General features: G+C 44.8%; 1 protein-coding gene across 2 annotated transcripts in view; it reads right to left on the bottom strand.

Moving 5' to 3' along the window:
- The window catches only part of Ube4b (ubiquitination factor E4B), a 123,179-nt gene that overhangs the window by 6,600 nt on the left and 96,172 nt on the right, over positions 1 to 20,407 (bottom strand). The window contains exons 20-24 of one of the 2 annotated variants that reach the window (XM_013034507.1): positions 19,588 to 19,823; positions 13,489 to 13,615; positions 11,614 to 11,758; positions 7,118 to 7,252; positions 3,227 to 3,418 (exon numbers count right to left, since the gene is read on the bottom strand). In XM_013034507.1, the coding sequence (XP_012889961.1) occupies positions 3,227 to 3,418; positions 7,118 to 7,252; positions 11,614 to 11,758; positions 13,489 to 13,615; positions 19,588 to 19,823 (835 nt within the window). The remainder of the gene's footprint in view (positions 1 to 3,226; positions 3,419 to 7,117; positions 7,253 to 11,613; positions 11,759 to 13,488; positions 13,616 to 19,587; positions 19,824 to 20,407) is intronic. The other variant, XM_013034514.1, reaches the window with a different exon arrangement.

The raw sequence follows: 20,407 nt of genomic DNA, 5'->3' as shown, positions 1-20,407 counted from the left end.
ACATCCAGTTGAACTAAAATCTGCCTTCAGGACAGGAAGTCAGAGTCCAATTACTTCTAATCAGATATCGGAATATTAGGCACACAGTCAAGTAAGTAGATACAGTGAAGTCCTGGATGCAGCACAGGGTGGTAGAGGGAAGCCAAAAGACAGTACTGGGTGGTAAGGGAAAATATCATAGTGACAAACTTGGGATGAGTCTATGTATCAATGCTTTATGTGCTGGGTGTGATTATATGGTTATACTGGGAAGTGTACTGGTTCTTAGGAGACACAGGCTCAAGTATTTAGGAGTCTCCATACTTGCAACTGAAATGATTCAGGAAAAATGTGCACATATGTGCCTGTGTGTGATCACATATGTGTGTGTATGCGTGTGTGTGTGATAGAGACAGCAGTATATCTGGCAAAGAATTAGCCGGTGAACCTAATGAAGGACATGAGATGAGTGTCCACTCTATAACTACAGCTTTTCCATTCATTTTAAAACAAAATTAACATATAGGAAGAGCCAGGCACAGTGGTTTACACTGTATTCCTAGCTACTCAGGAGGCTAAGATGTGAGGATTGCTGTTGGAAGCCAGCCCAGGGCAGGAAAGTCCATGAGATTCTTTTTGTTTTTTGTCGGTCATGGGGCCTGAACTCTGGGCCTGGGCGCTGTCCCCGAGCTCTTCAGCTCAAGGTGAGCGCTCTACCGCTTGAGCCACAGCACCACTTCCGGTTTTCTAGTGGTTTATTGGAGACAAGATTCTCACAGACTTTCCAGCTCTGGCTGGCTTTGAATCCTGATCCCCAGATCTCAGCCTCCTGAGTAGCTAGGATTACAGGCATGAGCCACCGGCGCCTGGCAGTTCTACCTTTTTCTGCTTAAGTGGTGTTGAGGAATGGAACCCAGGGCCTCATGCATGCAAGGCAAGCACTCTACCACTAAGCCACATTTCCAGCCCCCTTTCCTCTGTTTCTTGCTTGATATTCTTCCATTCTAGTCCCTCAACTCATCTTCTAAAACAACCAAGCAGGCAGTTTCCCATTCAACTTATGACCAATATGAACAAACAATGCCCAACAATCAGAACAATCAACACCTATAAAAGAAAGCAAAGATACCACATTCATGCTTTGCTCTCAGGGTTAGGGAATCTGGCTCAACAAAAGTGTGTTTGCACTGGGCGCTGGTGGCTCACGCCTGTAATCCTAGCTACTCAGGAGGCTGAGGTCTGAGTATCGCGGTTAAAAGCCAACCCGTGCAGGAAAGTCAGTGAGACTTTTATCTCCAATAAACCACTCGAAAACTGGAAGTGGCACTGTGGCTCAAGCGGTAGAGCGTTCACCTTGAGCTGAAGAGCTTCAGGGACAGCACCCAAGCCCAGGGTTCAAGCCCCATGACAGACCAAAAAAAAAAAAAAAGTGAGTTTGCCTTTTTTCCTTTTGTCGGTTGTGGGGCTTGAACTCTGGGTCTGGGCACTGTCCCTCAGCTCTTCGGCTCAAGGTGAGTGCTCTACCACTTGAGCCACAGCACCACTTCTGACTTTTTCTGTTTATGTGGTACTGAAGAATCGAACCCAGTGCCTCATGCATGCGAAGCAAGTACTCTACCACTGAGCCACCTTCCCAGCCCGAGTTTACCTTTTAAGTATAAGAACCTGAGTTTGGGGTCTTCAGCACTGCGTCTCCCCCGCTCCCCCAAATGTTCTGTTTCCCATGTGTCACTGGAGGAGTGTGTCTGTGACTCATGGAGGTTCCTGTACAGGCCAGGCCACCCCACCCCCACCCCCCACAGACTGATCATTAGCAGTGTGGGAATCTCCCAGAATTCTCTTTTGTCCCACTGGCTCAAAAGTGTGCGCAGGCATCCTCATCACATAATGCATCTGGCCAGGAGAAATCTGTGTGATGTGCAGGCACAACAAGACCTGCTGGAGAAGAAGGAGTGTGTTGAAGACTGCTTCCAGTCTCTCAGCAGTAGAGATGAGGAGCCCACGGGCTGTGTCATTCACCTCCAGGCAGGAGACACCCAGCTACAATGTTGGTCTGTATAAGAATCTACCTTGTACACCCACCTTGATGGGTGTTTCCAATTTTCCTTCCCTCACTACAGACTACCACTTACCTTCAAATTTATATATACATGTATGTGTATATATACATACACACACATATATATGTACACTATTACACAGTTGTGAGCAAGAAAAACAGTACATTTTTAACATCTCCCCCAAATGACTACAGTTTCCTAACCTCTCCTTTACAACCCTATTTTATGGAAAAACTGCTTTAGATATGTTCTTTTCCTTCATTGTGGATACTTTGTTATGACTGCTTCCTTTGCTTGTATGAAAAAGCCATTATAAATATGGAGGTGTGGCTCAAGTGGTAGAGCACTAGCCCAGCAAGTGTTGAGGTCTTAGGTTCAAACTCCAGCACCATCACTACTATAATCTTAGATATCAGGAGGCTGAGATAGGTAATTTCAAGCTTAAAGTCAGCTTGGTCTATATAGAAAAACCTGCCAAAAACAAAAGAGTAAAAAAAAAACCCACTGGATATACTCATTTTACTATTTTCTCTTTGGGTGAGATATGGGTAAAGAAGATTCTAGAATGCCTACTGATGGCAATTTGTGGACCAATCACGTGAGTAAAGGTGGAGCCACAGACACATGCATGGCACCTCTGGGCATTTAAAGGTGAGGAGAGGGTGAGAATGTAGTGCAGGGCCAGATGTAAAAAGTTCTGCCCCCATCCCACTGACTTTGGGAGTTTAAGTAGGCTATTTAACCTCTGTGCCTTAGTTTCCTCATTTTAAAAATGAGAAGTACAGCAGAGAGCACATTATGTATTTCTGTGAGGATTTAATGAGTGAAGACATAAAAAGTTAAATGTGGCATACCAATTAATAAACATGGGCCACCACTATGTGGAAGCTGATGCAGCACAGAAGACCAGGAGCAAGCACAAGTTTAGCAAGATGGGGTCAGAACTCAACTAGGAAACATCAGGAAGCCAGATTTGCTCTTTACTGCTCAAGAAAACAAACCAATTCATCTCCACTTTTACCACTGTGGGCAATACTTCCATTTACATACTAGAAGCTTCTCAAACCACAATTTGAGAAGTATCACTTCCCTCCTATCAGGTGGGGAAATTCAGGGTGGATGTTGTCTCTGTAAGAGCGTGCAGAGGAGTTCATCACCAGAGTGCCCAGTTCTCAGAAGGCACTGACCTGGTCGTCGGCAATGGCCTTCGCAAACCGAGCACAGTCCAGCTGCAGGTAAATATCTGTCAGTTGGTCCAACAGCTTCTTGGGTTCAAAGCCATACTTCTCTGGGTTCTCCACCTTCAAGTCACGACACTTGGGGCCACAGAGCTGCTGTAGATTAAAGTTCAGCATCGCAGCCAATCGGGGTCCAAGTTCCTGGAAGTCACAGGATGACAGGACCATTCATGCTGTGAGATGAACACTGAGGACCCCAAACTCCTGGCTCAGAGGAGGAGCAGCTGGTTTCATCCTCAAAGACTCCCATACAGGAAAGGACCAGCATCATAGCCAACGTCCCTTGTCTCATCTGGAAATTCCAATACTTAATGCAATGGTACAAGGAAATGGCAGACTGAGAGACACCAACAAAAGGTTTTTTAAAAAGTCCATGCTTTTAATTACAGAAGTACCACTTCAGAACCATCGAGAAACATGAAAGAGGAGGTTGGGAGGTCTGCTTTTCCAGGCATCACTTCATGTAATGTTTTCCATAAATTTCAGAAGTCCCTGACAGTTAAACATGTGCCGATCTTATTTACTTATCAGACACAAGAAATACAAAATAGAAAATTTGTCTTCAATAGTTTTAAATATAGCCAATGAGACAAAGTGAACCCATATCCAACCATCAGAAAAGATGATAAGCCCACAAGGAGACAGTATGCACTGTGGTCAGGCAGATCTTGCTCTTACATCCAGAGGAAAACCTGGCACAGATTAGAAAAGGGTCTGAACAAGGCTCCTGTGCAATATGCCTGTTTACACAACTTTGCCCCATATTCAACCTTTCAAGACGATGCTTTTGCACAAAGCACTCCTGAGTTGTTGTTGAGCAGCTATAAATAAGAGGGCATCTAGCCATTTTACTTTAAAGTAGGACAGTTCTGTACAGTTTGGGGCTAGCCATAAAGGAGCAAAAGGGTGAAGGAAGCAAAGGCAATGGAAGCATCATATCAGATGCAGACCTGAGTCTCGGGGTAAAAGAACAGAGCCATAGGCTGGAGCAGATTTGTGAGAGGCCTTGAACGAAATTAACTTCCTTTACAAAATGGAGAAATTCTTACTAAAAATAGGCTTTATATACTATAGCTTCCTACCTTCTAGTATCCAAACGGCACTGCCACCAGAGTCACTGTATATAAAATAAAATGTGGTTTAGAGCAGGGGCTGGCAAAATACTATCTACTGGCCAATTTATCTGATGTCTCCATTTTGGAAGTAAAATTTTACTGGAATATAGCCACGCTTCTTTTTTCTTTTCTGTTTTTTTGTGTGTGCCATTACTGAAGCTTAAACTCAGGGCAGGGGCACAACTGCTTAGCTTTTTTGCTCAAGGCTGGCACGACCACTTGAGCCACAGTCCTGCTTCTGGCTTCTTTGTTGTTGCTGTTGTTACTGGTCATGGGGCTTGAAATCAGGGCCTGAGCACTGTCCCTAAGCATTTTTGCTCAAGGTTGGCACTCTACCACTTGGAGCCACGTGCCACTTCTGGTTTTTGAGTGGTTAATTAGAGATAAAAGTCTCAAGGAGAATTTTCTGCCTGGGTTGGCTTCGAATCATGATCTCAGATCTAAGCCTCCTGAGTAGCTAGGATTACAGGTGAGAGCCACTGGCACCTGGCAACTATGCCTCTTTTATAAATAGTTTTATCAGAACATAGCCAGGCTTATTCACATACTGGCTGTGACTGCTCTCAAGCTGCAAGAGCATGGCATAATACTTTTAGATTTGTATATATGTATGTGTGTACACATGTATGTATGTATATGGAACTTGAGATTGAAAGGAGGGCATCACACTTGAGCCGTGCCCAAAGTCCTCAGAACATCTTTAAACGACTCATTATTTGGTCTTTATAGAAGTAAATCTGTGCCAGGCAGTGCTGGTGGCTCACACTTTTTTTTCTTTTTGGGTCCAGTCGTGGGGCCTGAACTCTGGGCCTGGGCGCTGTCCCTCAGCTCTTCAGCTCAAGGTTAGCGCTCTACCACATAAGCCACAGCGCCACTTCTGGCTTTTTTCTTTTTGCTTATGTGGTGCTGAGGAATCAAACCCAGTGCCTCATGTATGCAAGGCAAATGTTCTACCACGGAGCCACCTTCCCAGCCCATGGCTCACATTTATAATCCTAGCTACTCTGGAGGCTGAGATCTGAGGATTGGTTCAGAGCCAGCTCAGGCAGAAAAGCCCAGTGAGACTCTTATCTCAAATTAACCACTCAAAAAGTGGAGCTAATTTAGGGGCTGGGAAGGTGGCTCAGTGGTGGAGTGCTTGCCTCGCATGCATGAGGTCCTGGGTTCAATTTCTCAGCACCACATAAGCAGAAAAAGCCAGAAGTGGCACTCTGGCTCAAGTGGTAGGGTGCTAGCCTTGAGCTGAAGAGCTGAGGGACAGTGCTCAGGCCCAGTTTTCAGGCCCCATGACTGACAAATCCAAAAACCAAAAAAAAAAAAAGCGGAGCTTTGGTTCAAAGTGGTGGAATGCTAGCCTTGAGCAAAAGAGCTCAGGAATAGCACCTAGGCCCTGAGTTCAAGGGCCTCATGACAGAAGGAAAAAAAGAAAAAGAAGTAAATCTGTAAGGGAAGTAGAAATCTTTTTTTTTTTTTTTTTTGGGTCCGGTTGTGGGGCCTGAACTCTGGGCCTGGGCGCTGTCCCTCAGCTCTTCAGCTCAAGGCTAGCGCTCTACCACTTGAGCCACAGCGCCACTTCCGGCTTTTTTCTTTTTGCTTATGTGGTGCTGAGGAATCGAACCCAGGGCCTCATGCATGCAAGGCAAGCGCTCTACCACTGAGTTACCTTCCCAGCCCCGTCTTTTTTTTTGGTCTGTTGTGGGGCTTGAACTCTGGGCCTAGGCTCTGTCCCTAAGCTCTTCGGCTCAAAGCTAGTGCTCTACCACTTGAGCCACAGCTTTTTCTATTTATGTGGTGCTGAGGAATTGAACCCAGGGCCTCATGCATGCAAGGCAAGCACTCTATCACTGAGCTACCTTCCCAGCCAAGGGAAGCAGGAATCTTAACCATGAGTTGTTTTGTCTCAAGTTCCATTTGCTCTTGCACTGAAATCCATTTATAAAGACAGGAGATGAAAATGGGGGGAGAGAGAAGGAGGGAAGCATATCGTGAGCTACACACACCCCCAGAGTGATAATGCTTGTGCTGGGGAAGACATGACGGATCTACAGGTAAATAGAAAAACCAGAGGGAATACACCGGAAAATTATATCCACTGTAAAGACAGCTTTTCTCCACAAAGGCATACTATATAGTGGAGACAGTCAAAAAGAAACAGACCTGCAGTTATATTTTTCAATTTCAAGTTCAGAAATAGGATCCAGGTCTTATTAATAAAGTCAAAGTCAAACATTTTGGCTGACTCTGATCTTTCATAAATTCTAATTGTGGCTTCTTATTAGCCTTTGGCTGCTTCTATGTGCAAAGCTACTTCTAAGAGAACCACACATCGTCAATCGTCCTACTAAATGTATGCCAAGTTCTAATTTATGGTGCTTTGTACTTTTCTTCTAAATAAAATATAGGAATCAATAATGATAAAAATGTGCCACAACATCAACATCAATAATCCAATGTACTGTCTCAGCAGAAAGAATAATAAAGTCATCTTGGATGTGAGCACGTGTAGACATGTGCAAACATCAGAATCTTCATTCCAAGTCTATCAGCAGAGTTATATGTGTATTAATGAGCAAAACTGGGAACAAAATTAGCAACAGAATTTCACTAATTGTTGATTGTGAGGTCCAAATTTCCAGGGTTTCAACAACTGTATTACATTTTAAGTGCTGGAGCCTGATTGTAGCATCTGACAGACAAAACAAATACTCCCTCAGTTTCTACTCACTGGTCTGAGGAATGGCTTCTGGACCTGCTTCGTGAGGATGTGGAACATATCCACGGTTTCTGTTGCCAACGCGAGGTAAGAGCGTGAAACGCGCTCATCCTGAGCAAGCTGAGACTGCCGGGCCTGCTGCTGATCCTAGGAAACAGATGCCAAATAAACCTCAGTGTCAGTCATCAGCCCACCAAAGCACCAAGTGCAAAGGAAAAACATAGTCAGCTCCTAACTGGAGAAGTGGGAGGAAGCCAACATGCTCGGAGAATGAGATAAGAACCTCCAGCAAAGGGGTGCAGAAAGCATAAGTTCATTTCTTCTAACACTACAACTCTTTAGGACCTTGGGTCACATAGCCTTGGCATTATGTGTGGGTGTGCGTACATGTGTGCGTGCATGTGTGCATGGTGGGGATTGACTCCAAGGCTTTGTGTGTACTAAGCACATGCTCTACTGCTGAGCTACCCAGCCCTGACGTACTATTGAACGTTAGTGAGCCTTAAGCTTTCCAAGGTAAAGTATTCAGAGTCAATTTCCATGGAGAATGAATTCAGTGGTTCTAACATTGGACCTAGCACACATTAGTGCTATATCCACCAAGTCTGTTTCCCTTAATAAGAATTTTTGCTTAGTCACTGCTGTATAAAGATACATGATGCAGTACAGGCCTGTCCATCCTGTCTGGCACCCGGCACCCAGTGTCTACAAACTTTCTCAATTGTCTTTCCACAGTATCAGGTTGTCACCCCTTCTAGCTGTCAGCATGCTTGCCTCTGGCACCATCATCCTTCCTCAATTCTGCCACAGGCTGAGATATATGGCTTATAGGTAAACCAGGTAGCACATAGGATGGCTCTGTGCCTACATCTCAGCAAAGACTTAAATGTTTCCATCTGCTTAGAGGGACAAAGAACTAAGTGAGTGTCTGCTAGGTCAGAGCTTCGCTGGGGTCTGGTGGAGCTTCTGCAGGGAGGTTGGGGGCCTGCCCACTGCTCCCTGGTCAAGAATGAGCCTAGTGAGGGGCTGGGAAGGTGGCTCAGTGGTAGAGCGCTTGCTTTGAATGCATGAGGCCCTGGGTTCGATTCCTCAGCACCAAATAAGCAGAAAAAAAAAGCTGGAAGTGGCACTGTGGCTCAAGTGGTAGAGTGCTAGCCTTGAGCTGAAGCGTTGAGGGACAGTGCCCAGGCCTAGAGTTCAGGCCCCACGACCGGACCTCCCCACAAAAAAGAAAAAAGAAAAAAAAAGAATGAGCTTAGTGAAAGAAAGGCTGCATGCAGAAGCCCAGTGTGGGGCCGGGTCATATCATTCCTGCCTAGAATACGTAAGTTCCCCCAGACCAGATGTTCTTCAGGTACTAATGCAGAGCACAGTACAGGCGCAGGGCAGCTCCATACCCTGCTGGAGCTTAGTGAAACTTTGTTGAGTCACCACCATCCCAAGAAACACATCTAATAAGTGGGACAGTGACAGCAAAGAATGAAGCAGGGTAAAGAGAAAAAAAGTGGAAATGAGAAAGTAGAGAGAAACAGAGGATGCTGCTGTGGAAACTGGTCAGGGAAGGCTTCTCTGTAGGGGTGATATCTAGGAGAATAAAGGAAGGGATCAGCAAACCTCTGTGGAACCAGCATGAGGGCAGGCAGAGAGGCTGGTGTAGGGGGTAGAGTGAGCAGAAGCGTATCAGGAGCTGAATATAGAAAAGTATTGCAAACTGTTTTTTTGTTGGTTATGGGGCTTGAACTCTGTGCCTAGGTGCTGTCCGTCAGCTCTTCAGCTCAAGGCTATGTTCTACCACTTAAGCCACAATGCCACTTCCAGTTTTCTGGTGGTTTATTGGAGATAAAAGTCTCATGGATTTTCCTCCCCAGATTGGGTTTGAACCGCTATCCTCAGATCTCAGCCTCCTGAGTAGCTAGGATTACAGGCATGAGCCACTAGCACCCAGCTTGGTATTGCAAACACTGAAGGCCACACCCTGCACGCAGGAACTGAGTGTGTTGAAGCGAAGCCCAGAGGACTCTAAGCAGGGTGGTACTGAGAAGGCTGAGATTTTAACAGCGGATCTCGGCTGTGGACACAGGCAAGGGCAGAAGCTGGGAGATGGAGAGTGGGCTACTGCAGTAATAAGGGAAGACCCAACTGTGGTCCTGGAGGTGTAGGAAAAGGTCAGAGAGTAAAGACTCATAGATCTTCCTGCCTGCCTGTTTCTACTTATCTCTACACTTTTTCTTCTCTCTCTCTCTCTTTTAAAGCAGTGTTGAGGGTATAACCCAGGGCCTTGTGCAGCATAGGCAAGTACTTTGACACTTGTGCTGGTATGGGGCTTGATCTCGGGGCCTAAAGCTCTTGCTCAGCTTTTGTGTTTACAGCTGATGTTCTATTCTTTGAACCACATCTTCAGTTCTAAATTTTTGCTGATTAACTGGCAAATGGTAGAGTGAAGCTGACATTTATTGAGGGGATTCCAAGGACATCACAGGTTCAGTCTGGCACAAGTTAAGTCTGAGATACATACTAGACTCCCCCAGAGCAGGCAAGCTGATACTGGGTCCCAGGTAGTGACAGGGCATATTGAAGGTAGAGAGGTATATTTTGGAGATCTGGTATTTAACGCTTTGGAATAGATGAAGTCCCCTGGCAGGGCTTTCCAGCTGGAGGCACTGGGTTAAGAGTGGGAGTGCTTTATGATTTTATCACTGGGGTGGGGATGTCACGGGTATGTAATGAGCAGAAGCCAGAGATGTTAAGAGTCCTACAACGTAGGGCAGTTTCTAGTTGTGAAGAGTTTGCTACTTACTACAGCAAAGCTCCTCTATGTCTGAAATCCCTACCAGTATCGCACCTGAGAAACACTAACCTGGGGAGAGGGAGAAAGAGAAACCTGAGGGCTGAGCCGGAGCCGGCCAGCACTGGGAGGCTGGGAAGATTCGCAAGGAGAGCCAGGGAAGCGGGAGGCAGCAAGCAACTGTGAAGTCACAGGAGAGTGATTTCTGAAATAGCAACTGTTAGGGACTCGGTATCTCTGTATATCCACTGATGAAAAAAAAAAGAATAGTATCTGTTGTCTCATAAACAAATACTTATCAAGCACTCTGTCCAAGAGAATGTGTTACAGACCTGGTATCCAGCCCCTGAAGGATTAGTGGGTCTTAGCTGAGTTTCTACTGAGGTAGGAGGAAGGTGAGAAGGCTAGCCATGAAGCAGGACTAGGACAGGACCTATGAGGAATAGGAGTGTACACACTGAGCATCTGGATAAATCCTAGCTAAATATGTTCTGTCCTCTCTGCGTTCTTGCAAGGCAGATGTTTTCTGGTTACAGAACTCTGAGTGAGGCAGTGTCAGTTCTCAAACCCAGATCACCTTAGGGACCAGAGCTGCGCTCTTTCAGCTACACCTTCTGATGTTCTAGCATGGTTTCAGCAGTCCACAGTCTGGTTCAGATTGGTACTTACTACCTGCTGCCTGTGATGGAGGTGAGCCAAAGAAGTTCTCTTAGAGATACATCTGGGAGCTGGGGGATTGACTCTATGCTAAGGAAGATGGGGAGCTGAAGGATTTTGTACTGTATCTTAGAAATGAACATGAGGGCAGTGGGATCAGCACAGATTTCCCTCCCCTCCAAAAGACTGTCACATTATCTCAGCACAATTAGAGGGGTCCATGATGCATGAGAGCGTGGAGGGAAGGGACTCCAGCACACATGGACCTGGGGCAACACCCCTGGTAAGGATTAAGCTTATTATAGCTTGAGCATTTTGGCTAGACAAGGATGTGAAGACCACATTAGCACACCAAATTCTAGAGGCAAGTCTAGAGATTTCCTACTTACTTCCACATTTCTCTCTCTCTCTCTCTCACACACACACACACACATAGAGTACTGAAATTTGAACCGAGTCTTGTGTAATTGCTCTACCACTTAAGTTATGCCCCCGGCCTTTTCTGTTGCCTGGGGTCAGCCTTTAACTTTAATCTTCCATCTCACACACACACACACACACACATATATATATATATTTTTTTTTAATGAGATAGGATCTTGCCTTGAATCTCAATATTCCCATTCTCCACTACTTGAATAAACAGGATTATAGGAATAGGCATGAACTATTGCATCCTGCTACAAATCCTAATATATTTAGACAATGAAAGCTCTTCTATAAAAAAGCTTCTTAAACTAAAAATGCAGAGAACGATGCATTTAAAAAAGTTGTCATCTCATTTTTTTCCCCCATTTTTTATTTTTGTGCTGATACTGAGGCACAAAATAAAATAACCTCTGCAAGCTCAATGGAACTTTTTTCCTCTGGGAACCTCATACATGCTAGTCAAGCACTTTATCACTGAGCCACACTCCCAGCCCCAATTCTTAAGTTTCACCTTTTTTTTTTTTTTTTAAGCTTTTTCCTATCCCAAGGCTGGGTTAGAATCTCGAAGCCCTTAGTAAGTCAGTCCCCCGGTGGCTGATTCCTGACAAAGCTGTGGGAGCACTGGGCCCATTCTCACCCGAGGCAGCTGGTCCCACTGCTCTTTGTTCTTCATCTCTTCTTGCACTTCATGGATCCGCTTCAGCGACTCCAGACTTTCATCGAGCAAAAACGTCGTATCGTTTATCAACATGTTTATGTAGCGCACGAACTGCTTCCCAGAACTATAATGGCAAGAGGAGTATGGTCATGTCCAGCAGGGCTGTGGCAAGGAGAGAGGCTTCCTGTGTCAGCAGGTCACCCTCCATACTGCTTCCCTTGGCAACACTCAGGACCCTGTGCTCAGTGCTCTACCACTTAAGCCACACTCCCAGTACTTCCCCCACCCCCTTTGTTTTTTGTCGGTCATGGGGCTTGAACTCTGGGCTTGGGCGCTGTCCCTCAGCTCTTCAGCTCAAGGTGAACACTCTACCACTTGAACTACAGCGCCACTTCCAGTTTTCTAGTGGTTTATTGGAGATAGGAGTCTCACAGACTTTCCTGCCCGGACTGGCTTTGAACCATGATCCTCAGATCTCAGCCTCCTAAGTAGCTAGGATTACAGGTGTGAGCCACCGGTGACCGGCCCCATTATTTGTTATTATACAGATGATGTACAGAGGTGTTACAGTTACATAAATCACTTAGAGTATGTTTCTTTTTGGACAGTGTCACCCCTTCCCTCTCACTTCCCAGTTTTTCCCTCCTGTTCTTACCACAAGCTGTATAGTTCATTTTCAACATTGTGTCTAATAAGTACCACTGCTACACTTGTTCACCTTTTATCCCTCTATTTCTGTGCCTTTAGTCTTTTTTGGTTTTAGGTTCTTTCTTTTTGCCTGGACCAGCCTAGGATCACCTCACCCTCCTCCTACCTATGCCTCCCAAGTAGCTGCGATTACAGCAGTGTACCACCACGGTCAGATTTGCTTGTTGAGATGAAGTCTAACTTTTTACCCAGGCTGACCTTGAACCTAAATCTTTCTGAGTAGCTGGGATGACAGGCCTAAATCATCTTGCTGGGTGTTGAATGTTTTGTTTTGTGTTTTTTGTTGGTTGTGGGACTTGAACTCTGGGCCTGAGCACTGTTCCTCAGCTCTTCAGCTCAAGGCTAACATTCTACCACTTGAGCCACAGTGCCATTTCCGGTTTTCTGGTATTAATTGGATAGTCTCATAGACTTTACTTCCCAGGCTGGCTTTGAACCATGATCCTCAGATCTCAGCCTCCTGAGTAGCTAGGATTATAGACATGAGTCACCAGTGCCTGGCTTGTTGTATATTTTTGAGACAGGGTCTCATGCAGCCCACACTAACCTTAAACTCATGAGCTTCCTGACATCTTCCCAAGTGTTGGGATTACAGGTATGTGCAGCACATCTACTATGCTTATTCTTTTTAATTCACTGTGATAAACTCATTCTATCTAGTGGCTTGCTGGAGCTACCTTTATTGGCTCATGAAAGTCATTTGATAAATAATTCAAAATTTTCTGAGCAGTCAGAAAAATCACCAAAAAACAAAACAGAATAAACTCATAAGAACATTAACATAAATTTCTTCTATGTAACCCACCCCCAAAGTATGGGGACTAATTTGGAATTAAGCAATATTGTATAGCACAGACATTTAGAGAACTGTGCCACATGCAGCAGTACGTCAGGGCCAGCATGTCCATCCAAAGCTGAGAGGAAGAAAAGTCAACAGGAACCCAGCTGTGAAAGCTTTTAAAAAGTTACAACCCAGTGGCGCTGTGGCTCAAGTGGTAGAGCGCTAGCCTTGAGCTGAAGAGCTGAGGGACAGCGCCCAGGCCCAGAGTTCAGGCCCCACGACCGGACCCAAAAAAAAAAAAAAGTTACAACAACCCTACCTGACTCAAGGGAGAGCAGGTTGTGGCATTAGGAGCCCATACTCACTTGAACTCCTCCATAAAGGTGCCATGATGAGCAATGTTTTGCCAAAGGCTTTTAAAAATGGTACTAATGTGATAGCGGATTGTGAACTTGTCATAGAACTCGCTGGTAGCTCCAGTGTGCTCCACGTCTAAAGAAAAAAGACAAAGGGACTAAGGGACATGTCCTTTCCAAATAGTTATTGCCACTACGATACTGAAGGAATATAAATCTGCAAAATCAGAGATAAAATTTGATTTACATCTTGCACATAAACCAAGAGAAAAGTTATGAGCTTGTGTAGAAAAAAATTGGGTTATATTTTATTGAAGGATATGTACATGTTAAATGCTTAAATACTCTGTTTCACTAACATTCCCTCCCTCCCTCTCCCTCTCCTTCTTCCTCTCTTTCTCTCTTTGTCAGTCATGGGGTTTGAACTCTGGGTCTGGGTGCTGTCCCTGAGCTTTTCACCACTTGAGCCATATTGCCACTTCTGTTTTCTGGTGGTTAATTGGAGATAAGAGTCTCATGGAGGGCTGGGAAGGTGGCTCAGTGGTAGAGTGCTTGCCTTGCATGCATGAGGTCCTGGGTTCGATTCCTCAGCACCATATAAGAAGAAAAAAGCGCTATAGCTCAAATGGTAGAAAGCTAGCCATGAGCTGAAGAGCTGAGGAACAGTGCCTAGGCCCAGAGTTCAGGCCCCATGACTGACAAAAAAAAAAAAAAGTGTCTCATGGACTTTCCTGCCTAGTCTGACTTCAAACTGGGATCCTGAGATCTCAACCTCCTGAGTAGCTAGGATTACAGGTGTGAATTACTAGAGCCCAGCTGGTAATTTGCAGACATTTGTAAGTGACAAGAATGAACACAACTGAAGATCTGGAGAAATTGGCAGAGTACATACACTGTTGGGAAAATGGTGACACAATTTCTCTAAAGACAATTTGGCAAAATACAGCACAAACTATCAACACACTTCCTTCCCTCTGGTCACAAACTACTTGAGAAAATATATTCTCAAGTCTGATTTCAATGAAAATTAACGAAGTTTTTTGTTGTTGTTGTTTTGGTGTGTGTGGTGCTGGGGCTAGGATACAGGGCTTTGCTCTGCTAGGCAAACATACTAGCACTGAGCTATGTTCCTAGCCCAAAGGCAAAGTACTATTTTTATTACAGAAAAAAAAATCAATAAATACCCAAATGCCCCAAAACAGAATATGAAACCTTTTTGTAATATATCAAGTAAAATCTATATGGAGAGTTTGGGCCAATCACAGCCTTGCAAAAATAAAGTGACTGGAAAGATACAGAGCAAAACTGCCTGCCCTCCTATCTTTTTGTTTCTTTCCTTCCCTTTCTTTCTCCCTCCCTCCTTTCCCTTCTTTCTTTCCTTCCTTACCTCACCAGGGCCTTTCACTCACTCTTACTTAGCTTTTTCAATTAAGGATCCTCTACCACTTGAGCCATAGCTCCATTTTGGGCTTTTTGCTGGTTAATTGGAGATAAATGTCATGGCCTTTCCTGCCCAGGCTGGCTTCGAACAAAGATTCTCAGATCTCATCCTCCTGAGTAGTTAGAATTACAAGTGTGAGCCACCAGCATCTGGCTTTTTTTTTTCTTTCTATTTTCTCTATTTCCTAAGTATACATTTCCCATGACCAAAAGAGAAAATAGTTATTAAATAATAAAAAACAGAACACGATAATAACACCTCTCACGTTCAGATCTTCAGATGAACTAAATGCCAGTTTGCTTGTAGAACTGTGAACTACAGAGTGGAGAGTGAGCAATTTAAGTTGAGCCCAGAAGAGACAGAAGCTCGGACTGGCATTGCACCTCCTAGCATCCAAAGCTGTCCATGTTTAGATTCCATTCTGAACATAGCAGAGGCTAATTTGTTAATTTATTATCCATCAGTTTACATCTATCCAATTTTTAAAAAAAATCTGCTCCTAAAGTCTCCTCAATATCACAATGGTCCAAGTCCCATTTCCCAAGTCATAGTTTAGAAGTCCTTAAAACCAAGCAAGCTTGACCTCTAACCTTATCTCCCACCACACTCTTGTTGCTGTGAGACTTCTTGCCCAAGGATTTTACACTCATTGGCTGTTGCTTTTCTGCCACACTGTGGCTGAAAACTATCAACAGCTCACACAGTCATCTCATGTCCTCAGACTTCCTCTAAATATCATTCCAGAAGTAGCCCACCTCTGCCCATACCTTTCTCCCAGTGTCATTCTACCTCCCACTATCTCCCACTAAGGGATTCTGGTATTGCCCAGTAGGAATACCATAAACACTGGCTGAATTTGTGGTGGGCTCTACTTCAGCCATGCTGGCTTTAACCATTCAGATCAGCTTAGAGGAAGGGAAGAGTCTGGAAGTCAGTCTTGCTTTATCTGTGATTTTCCTGTCTTCAAAAGTTTAAGTTCTTGGGGCTGGGAAGGTGGCTCAGTGGTGGAGTGCTTGCCTTGAATGCATGAGGCCCTGGGTTCGATTCCTCAGCACCAAATAAGCAAAAAGAAAAAAGCTGGAAGTGGGGCTGTGGCTCAAGTGGTAGAGTGCTAGCCTTGAGCTGAAGAGCTGAGGGACAGCGCCCAGGCCCAGAGTTCAGGTTCCACGACCGGACCCAAAAAATAAATAAATAAATAAAAATAAAGTTAGGGTTCAAAATATTACAACAATCTGTTCCTTCAAGAACTTAAATTTTTTTTTTTTTGGGTCCGGTCATGGAGCCTGAACTCTGGGCCTGGGCGCTGTCCCTCAGTTCTTCAGCTCAAGGCTAGCGCTCTACCACTGGAGCCACACACCACTTCCGGCTTTTTTCTTTGTGCTTATGTGGTGCTGAGGAATCGAACCCAGGGCCTCAAGCATGCAAGGCAAGCGCTCTACCACTGAGCCACCTTCCCAGCCCCTAACTTTATTTTTGAAACAAAAGCCGAAGCCAAGCATTTCCTAAGTTAGAACCCTCTGTCTGTGGCCTAAGAAGAGCTTGCTTCACTGATCGATTATGTGTTATACAACTCTAAACCACATCTGACAGTCAGATGGAATAGGACGTAATCAGCAGACCAGGGAATCTGGAGGCACTGTGGAGGCACTGAAGGTCCTTGGTGCCTGGCACCTGCATCGAACCTCTGAGATGCTGCCACTCACAAGCTGCTGACCTTCACAATCCCCTGACCTTTCTGAGCTTTAGTTTCCTCTTTTGTAAGATGTAGGTATTTATAGTATCTGTCCTTAGGACTGCTACACAGATCAAGTGAACGGATTAGCAAGTATTTGATGAGTGGTAGCTATTATTAGGACAAACTTCATCTATCATTGACCACAGAGGTGGTCCAGCCTGGAGGGCACACTGTTCCATGGAAGGGAAAAAGAATAGTACTCCCTATCTCCTGGAACATGGCTAGTGAGCCCCATCCAGCCTTGCCCTTTTCCCATAAGACGTAGGCATACAGACAGATCTCCTGACATCATAGTGATAGGCCCAGGGTTCCAAAGTACTAAGTACATTTGATTGATTTTTGTCTTTCTTTTTTAACCACTGATAAAAGATCGTGGTTTAAAGCTAGCCTGGGCAGAAAAGTCCCGGTCAGACTCTTACCTCCAATTAGCCACCAAAAACCAAAAGTGGCACTGGAAGCTCAGGGACAGGACCCAGGCAAAGTTCAAGCCTCACAGCAGACCAACTCATTATTAATATCCCTCTCTGCACTGTGTACCAAAACATGGATTTTTTTTTTTTACCTTTTGTTACTTAACCACTGAAAACAATACATTTCATGGCGAATATATGTATTTAATTTACCTACAATCAGCAGATACATTTCACTGTGCCATATTTGTAAGTTATGGTGGATGCCATCTACCACAAGCACGTACACAGATTCATATTCCCACAGAATAAAATACTGGGGGCTAAATTTACAAGTAAGAAGATGAGCTGGTATTAAGTAGTCTCAGATCAGGAACATTCTTTAGGCTTGCTTCATGACTCAGGGCTTGGACTACAGAATTTTCCTTTTGCCAGCAGACCGATAGGAGGCACTGCAAGGTAACTATAAAATGGCTAACAGAGGCAAGGGACTTGGATCCTCTCATTCTTGTCAGCAGTGGCTCTCTACTCCTGTGATGGCAATCAATGTCTGTTTTCAGCCCTGTCTAATAGTCCTAAGTTACCAACCTGGCCAGCCTTCAGAGACCCTAGTGCTGCCAAGCAATATCCTCCCTCAGAGGTCTGGGACCTGGTCTAGTCCATATCCTCGTTTGTATAGTTAGGTTCTAATAATCCCAAACTCTTCCTCTGACTCCTCTTGAATAAGTAAGATCTGTTTCCTGCCACTACACTGTCAGTTTTGGACCAAGTCAATCTTTCAATACCTACTCAACTAATTCTGTATATTAAATTTTCTCTTAAAAGATTGGGTATATTTCTGCTTTCCTGAATGTGTCTTGAATGACACACGGGGCATTTTTTTTAAGGGACTTGGTTTGGCCAAACATGCTTTTAAGAAGGCTTTACCAATTTACATATTCCTGAGAGTTTCATAGTATTAATTTTACTCACTGGCTATTGGGTAGGCTTTTGTAGGTGTCTGTCTGTCTCCCTCTCTCTCTCTTTTTTTTTTTTTTTTTTGTTGGTCGTAGAACCTGAACTCTGGGCCTGGGTGCTGTCCCTGAGCTCTTCAGCTCAAGGCTAGCGCTCTACCACTTGAGCCACAGCGCCACTTTCAGCTTTTTCTTTTTATGTGGTGCTGAGGGATCGAACCCAGGGCCTATGCATGCAAGGCAAGCACTCCACCACTGAGCCGTCTCCCCAGCCGTCTCCCTCTCTTAATATGTGCAGACTACAAAGTTCTATCCTGATAAGCATAAGAAACCACTTGTACCTGAAGGACCTGTGTTTATCGCATAAAATGCCTAAAGAAAAGGGATTTTCAGGCAAGAGAATTTTTCCCCAACAGAGCTCTCTACACCTCAGAAGAAAGATGTTAGTAAACATCTTGCTTGTTTTAGATTTAAAAGAGTCTGTCTGAAACTCTTTATCAGGCACCACAAAATAGAGATAAAGGGAAAAGCAGGAAGGCAAATTCTTAGACTGCTCAGTGTCTGTTCAGAGAGATAACAGCTTGGGCCCCAAACAAGAAGAAACAGGCCCTGATTGACAGTCATTAACTGTTCTTTCTTTTTTTTCTTTTTTTATTGTTGGTCCTGGGGCTTGAACTCTGGGCCTGGGGCTGTCCCTGAGCTCTTCAGCTCAAGGGGAACATTCTACCACTTGAGCCACAGCGCCACTTCCGGTTTTCTAGTGGTTTATTGGAGATCAGAGTCTCACAGACTTTCCTGCCTCGGCTGACTCTGAATAACAGTCCTCAGATCTCAGTAGTTAGGATTACAGGTGTGAGCACCAGTGCCAGGCTTTTTTTTTTTTGGGGGGGGGGGGATTCTGGTCATGGGGCCTGAACTCTGGGCCTGGGCGCTGTCCCTCAGCTCTTCAGCTCAAGGCTAGCGCTCTACCACTTGAGCCACAGTACCACTTCAGGCTTTTTTTTCTTTTTGCTTATGTGGTGCTGAGGAATCAAACCCAGGGCCTCAGGCATGCAAGGCAAGCGCTCTACCACTGAGCCACCTTCCCAGCCTTAGTGCCAGGCTTTGTTGACTGTTCTTTTTTTTTTTGTTGGTTGTGGGGATTGAACTCTGGATTTGGGCGCTGTCCTTGCACTCTTCAGCTCAAGTCAAGAGCTCTACAGCTTGAGCCACAGCAGCACTTCCAGTTTTCTAGTGGTTTAGTGGAGATAAGCGTTTCACAGACTTTCTTGCCCAGGCTGGCTTTGAATGGTGATCCACAGATCTCAGCCTCCTGAGTAGCTACGATTACAGGCATGAGCCACCAGTGCCCAGCTCGTTGACAGTTCTTGAACACAAGAATACTCTGACCAACAAAGAGCTGTACTCTTGATGCCAGTTGGAATATAATCAACCAGAAAAGAAAAGTCTTTTTATGGTGTGCCTCTATGCTCTCTGTTGTTTCAAGAGTACAACAGTGTAACAACTGTCTTCAGAAAACATTGCCCAAGTCTGACCACCACATGTTATGTGGCACACGCAGGAACCTACCTGTATAGAACTTCATCAGAGAAGGTACCAGTAACTTGGTAGAGAGAGGATGGTTCTCAATCATCTCAAAAAATTTCTGGGTTCGTGGCTGGACAGCAGGGTTGGTCATAAACATAACTTCTACCAGTTTGGCCACTAGGTATGGATTCCGGATGTAGTTCTGGTTGCACAACATCACAACGAGGAACATCACAATATCCTGAGTACAGGGCTCATAAAGCACCTGAGGAGAGTATCTGAATAGAGGCAAGAAGGACAAGAAATGAATCTGAAAAACTGTCCTAGGATATCATTAAGTACAGGTAGGACAAAAGGATAAATAGTATAGGAAAGGACACTGAACCCCTTTAAATTAAACAAGTTGAAAGTTACAATGTACACTGTAAATAGACATATGTAAACCAGGTGCAGTGGAACCCCCACAATCCCAGTACTTAGGAAGAAGAGACAGGAGGATCACCTGGGACCAACCTGGGCCACATAGCTAGCTTGAGGCCAGCAGGGATACTGAGAGACCCTGTTTCAATTTTTAAAAAATACTGGAAGCATGCCTTAAGTGGTAGAGCAGCAGCAGTGAGTCGGCAAGCAGAGCAAGATTGAGAGGCCCTGTACAGGACCAGAATGAGCAAAAAACATGCACTGGCTGTCATATGCTACATAAACTTACCCTTTAGAAAACAAAGCTATATGGGGCTGGGAAGGTGGCTCAGTGGTAGAGCACTTGCTTTGCATGCCTGAGGCCCTGGGTTTGATTCCTCAGCACCACATAAGCAAAAAGAAAAAAGCCGGAAGTGGCGCTGTGGCTCAAGTGGCAGAGCGT

Source organism: Dipodomys ordii, unplaced genomic scaffold (assembly GCF_000151885.1).
Source record: "Dipodomys ordii isolate 6190 unplaced genomic scaffold, Dord_2.0 Scaffold6, whole genome shotgun sequence".
NCBI classification, from domain to species: Eukaryota; Metazoa; Chordata; class Mammalia; order Rodentia; family Heteromyidae; genus Dipodomys; species Dipodomys ordii.
This window is presented reverse-complemented; position numbering and strand designations above follow the sequence as displayed.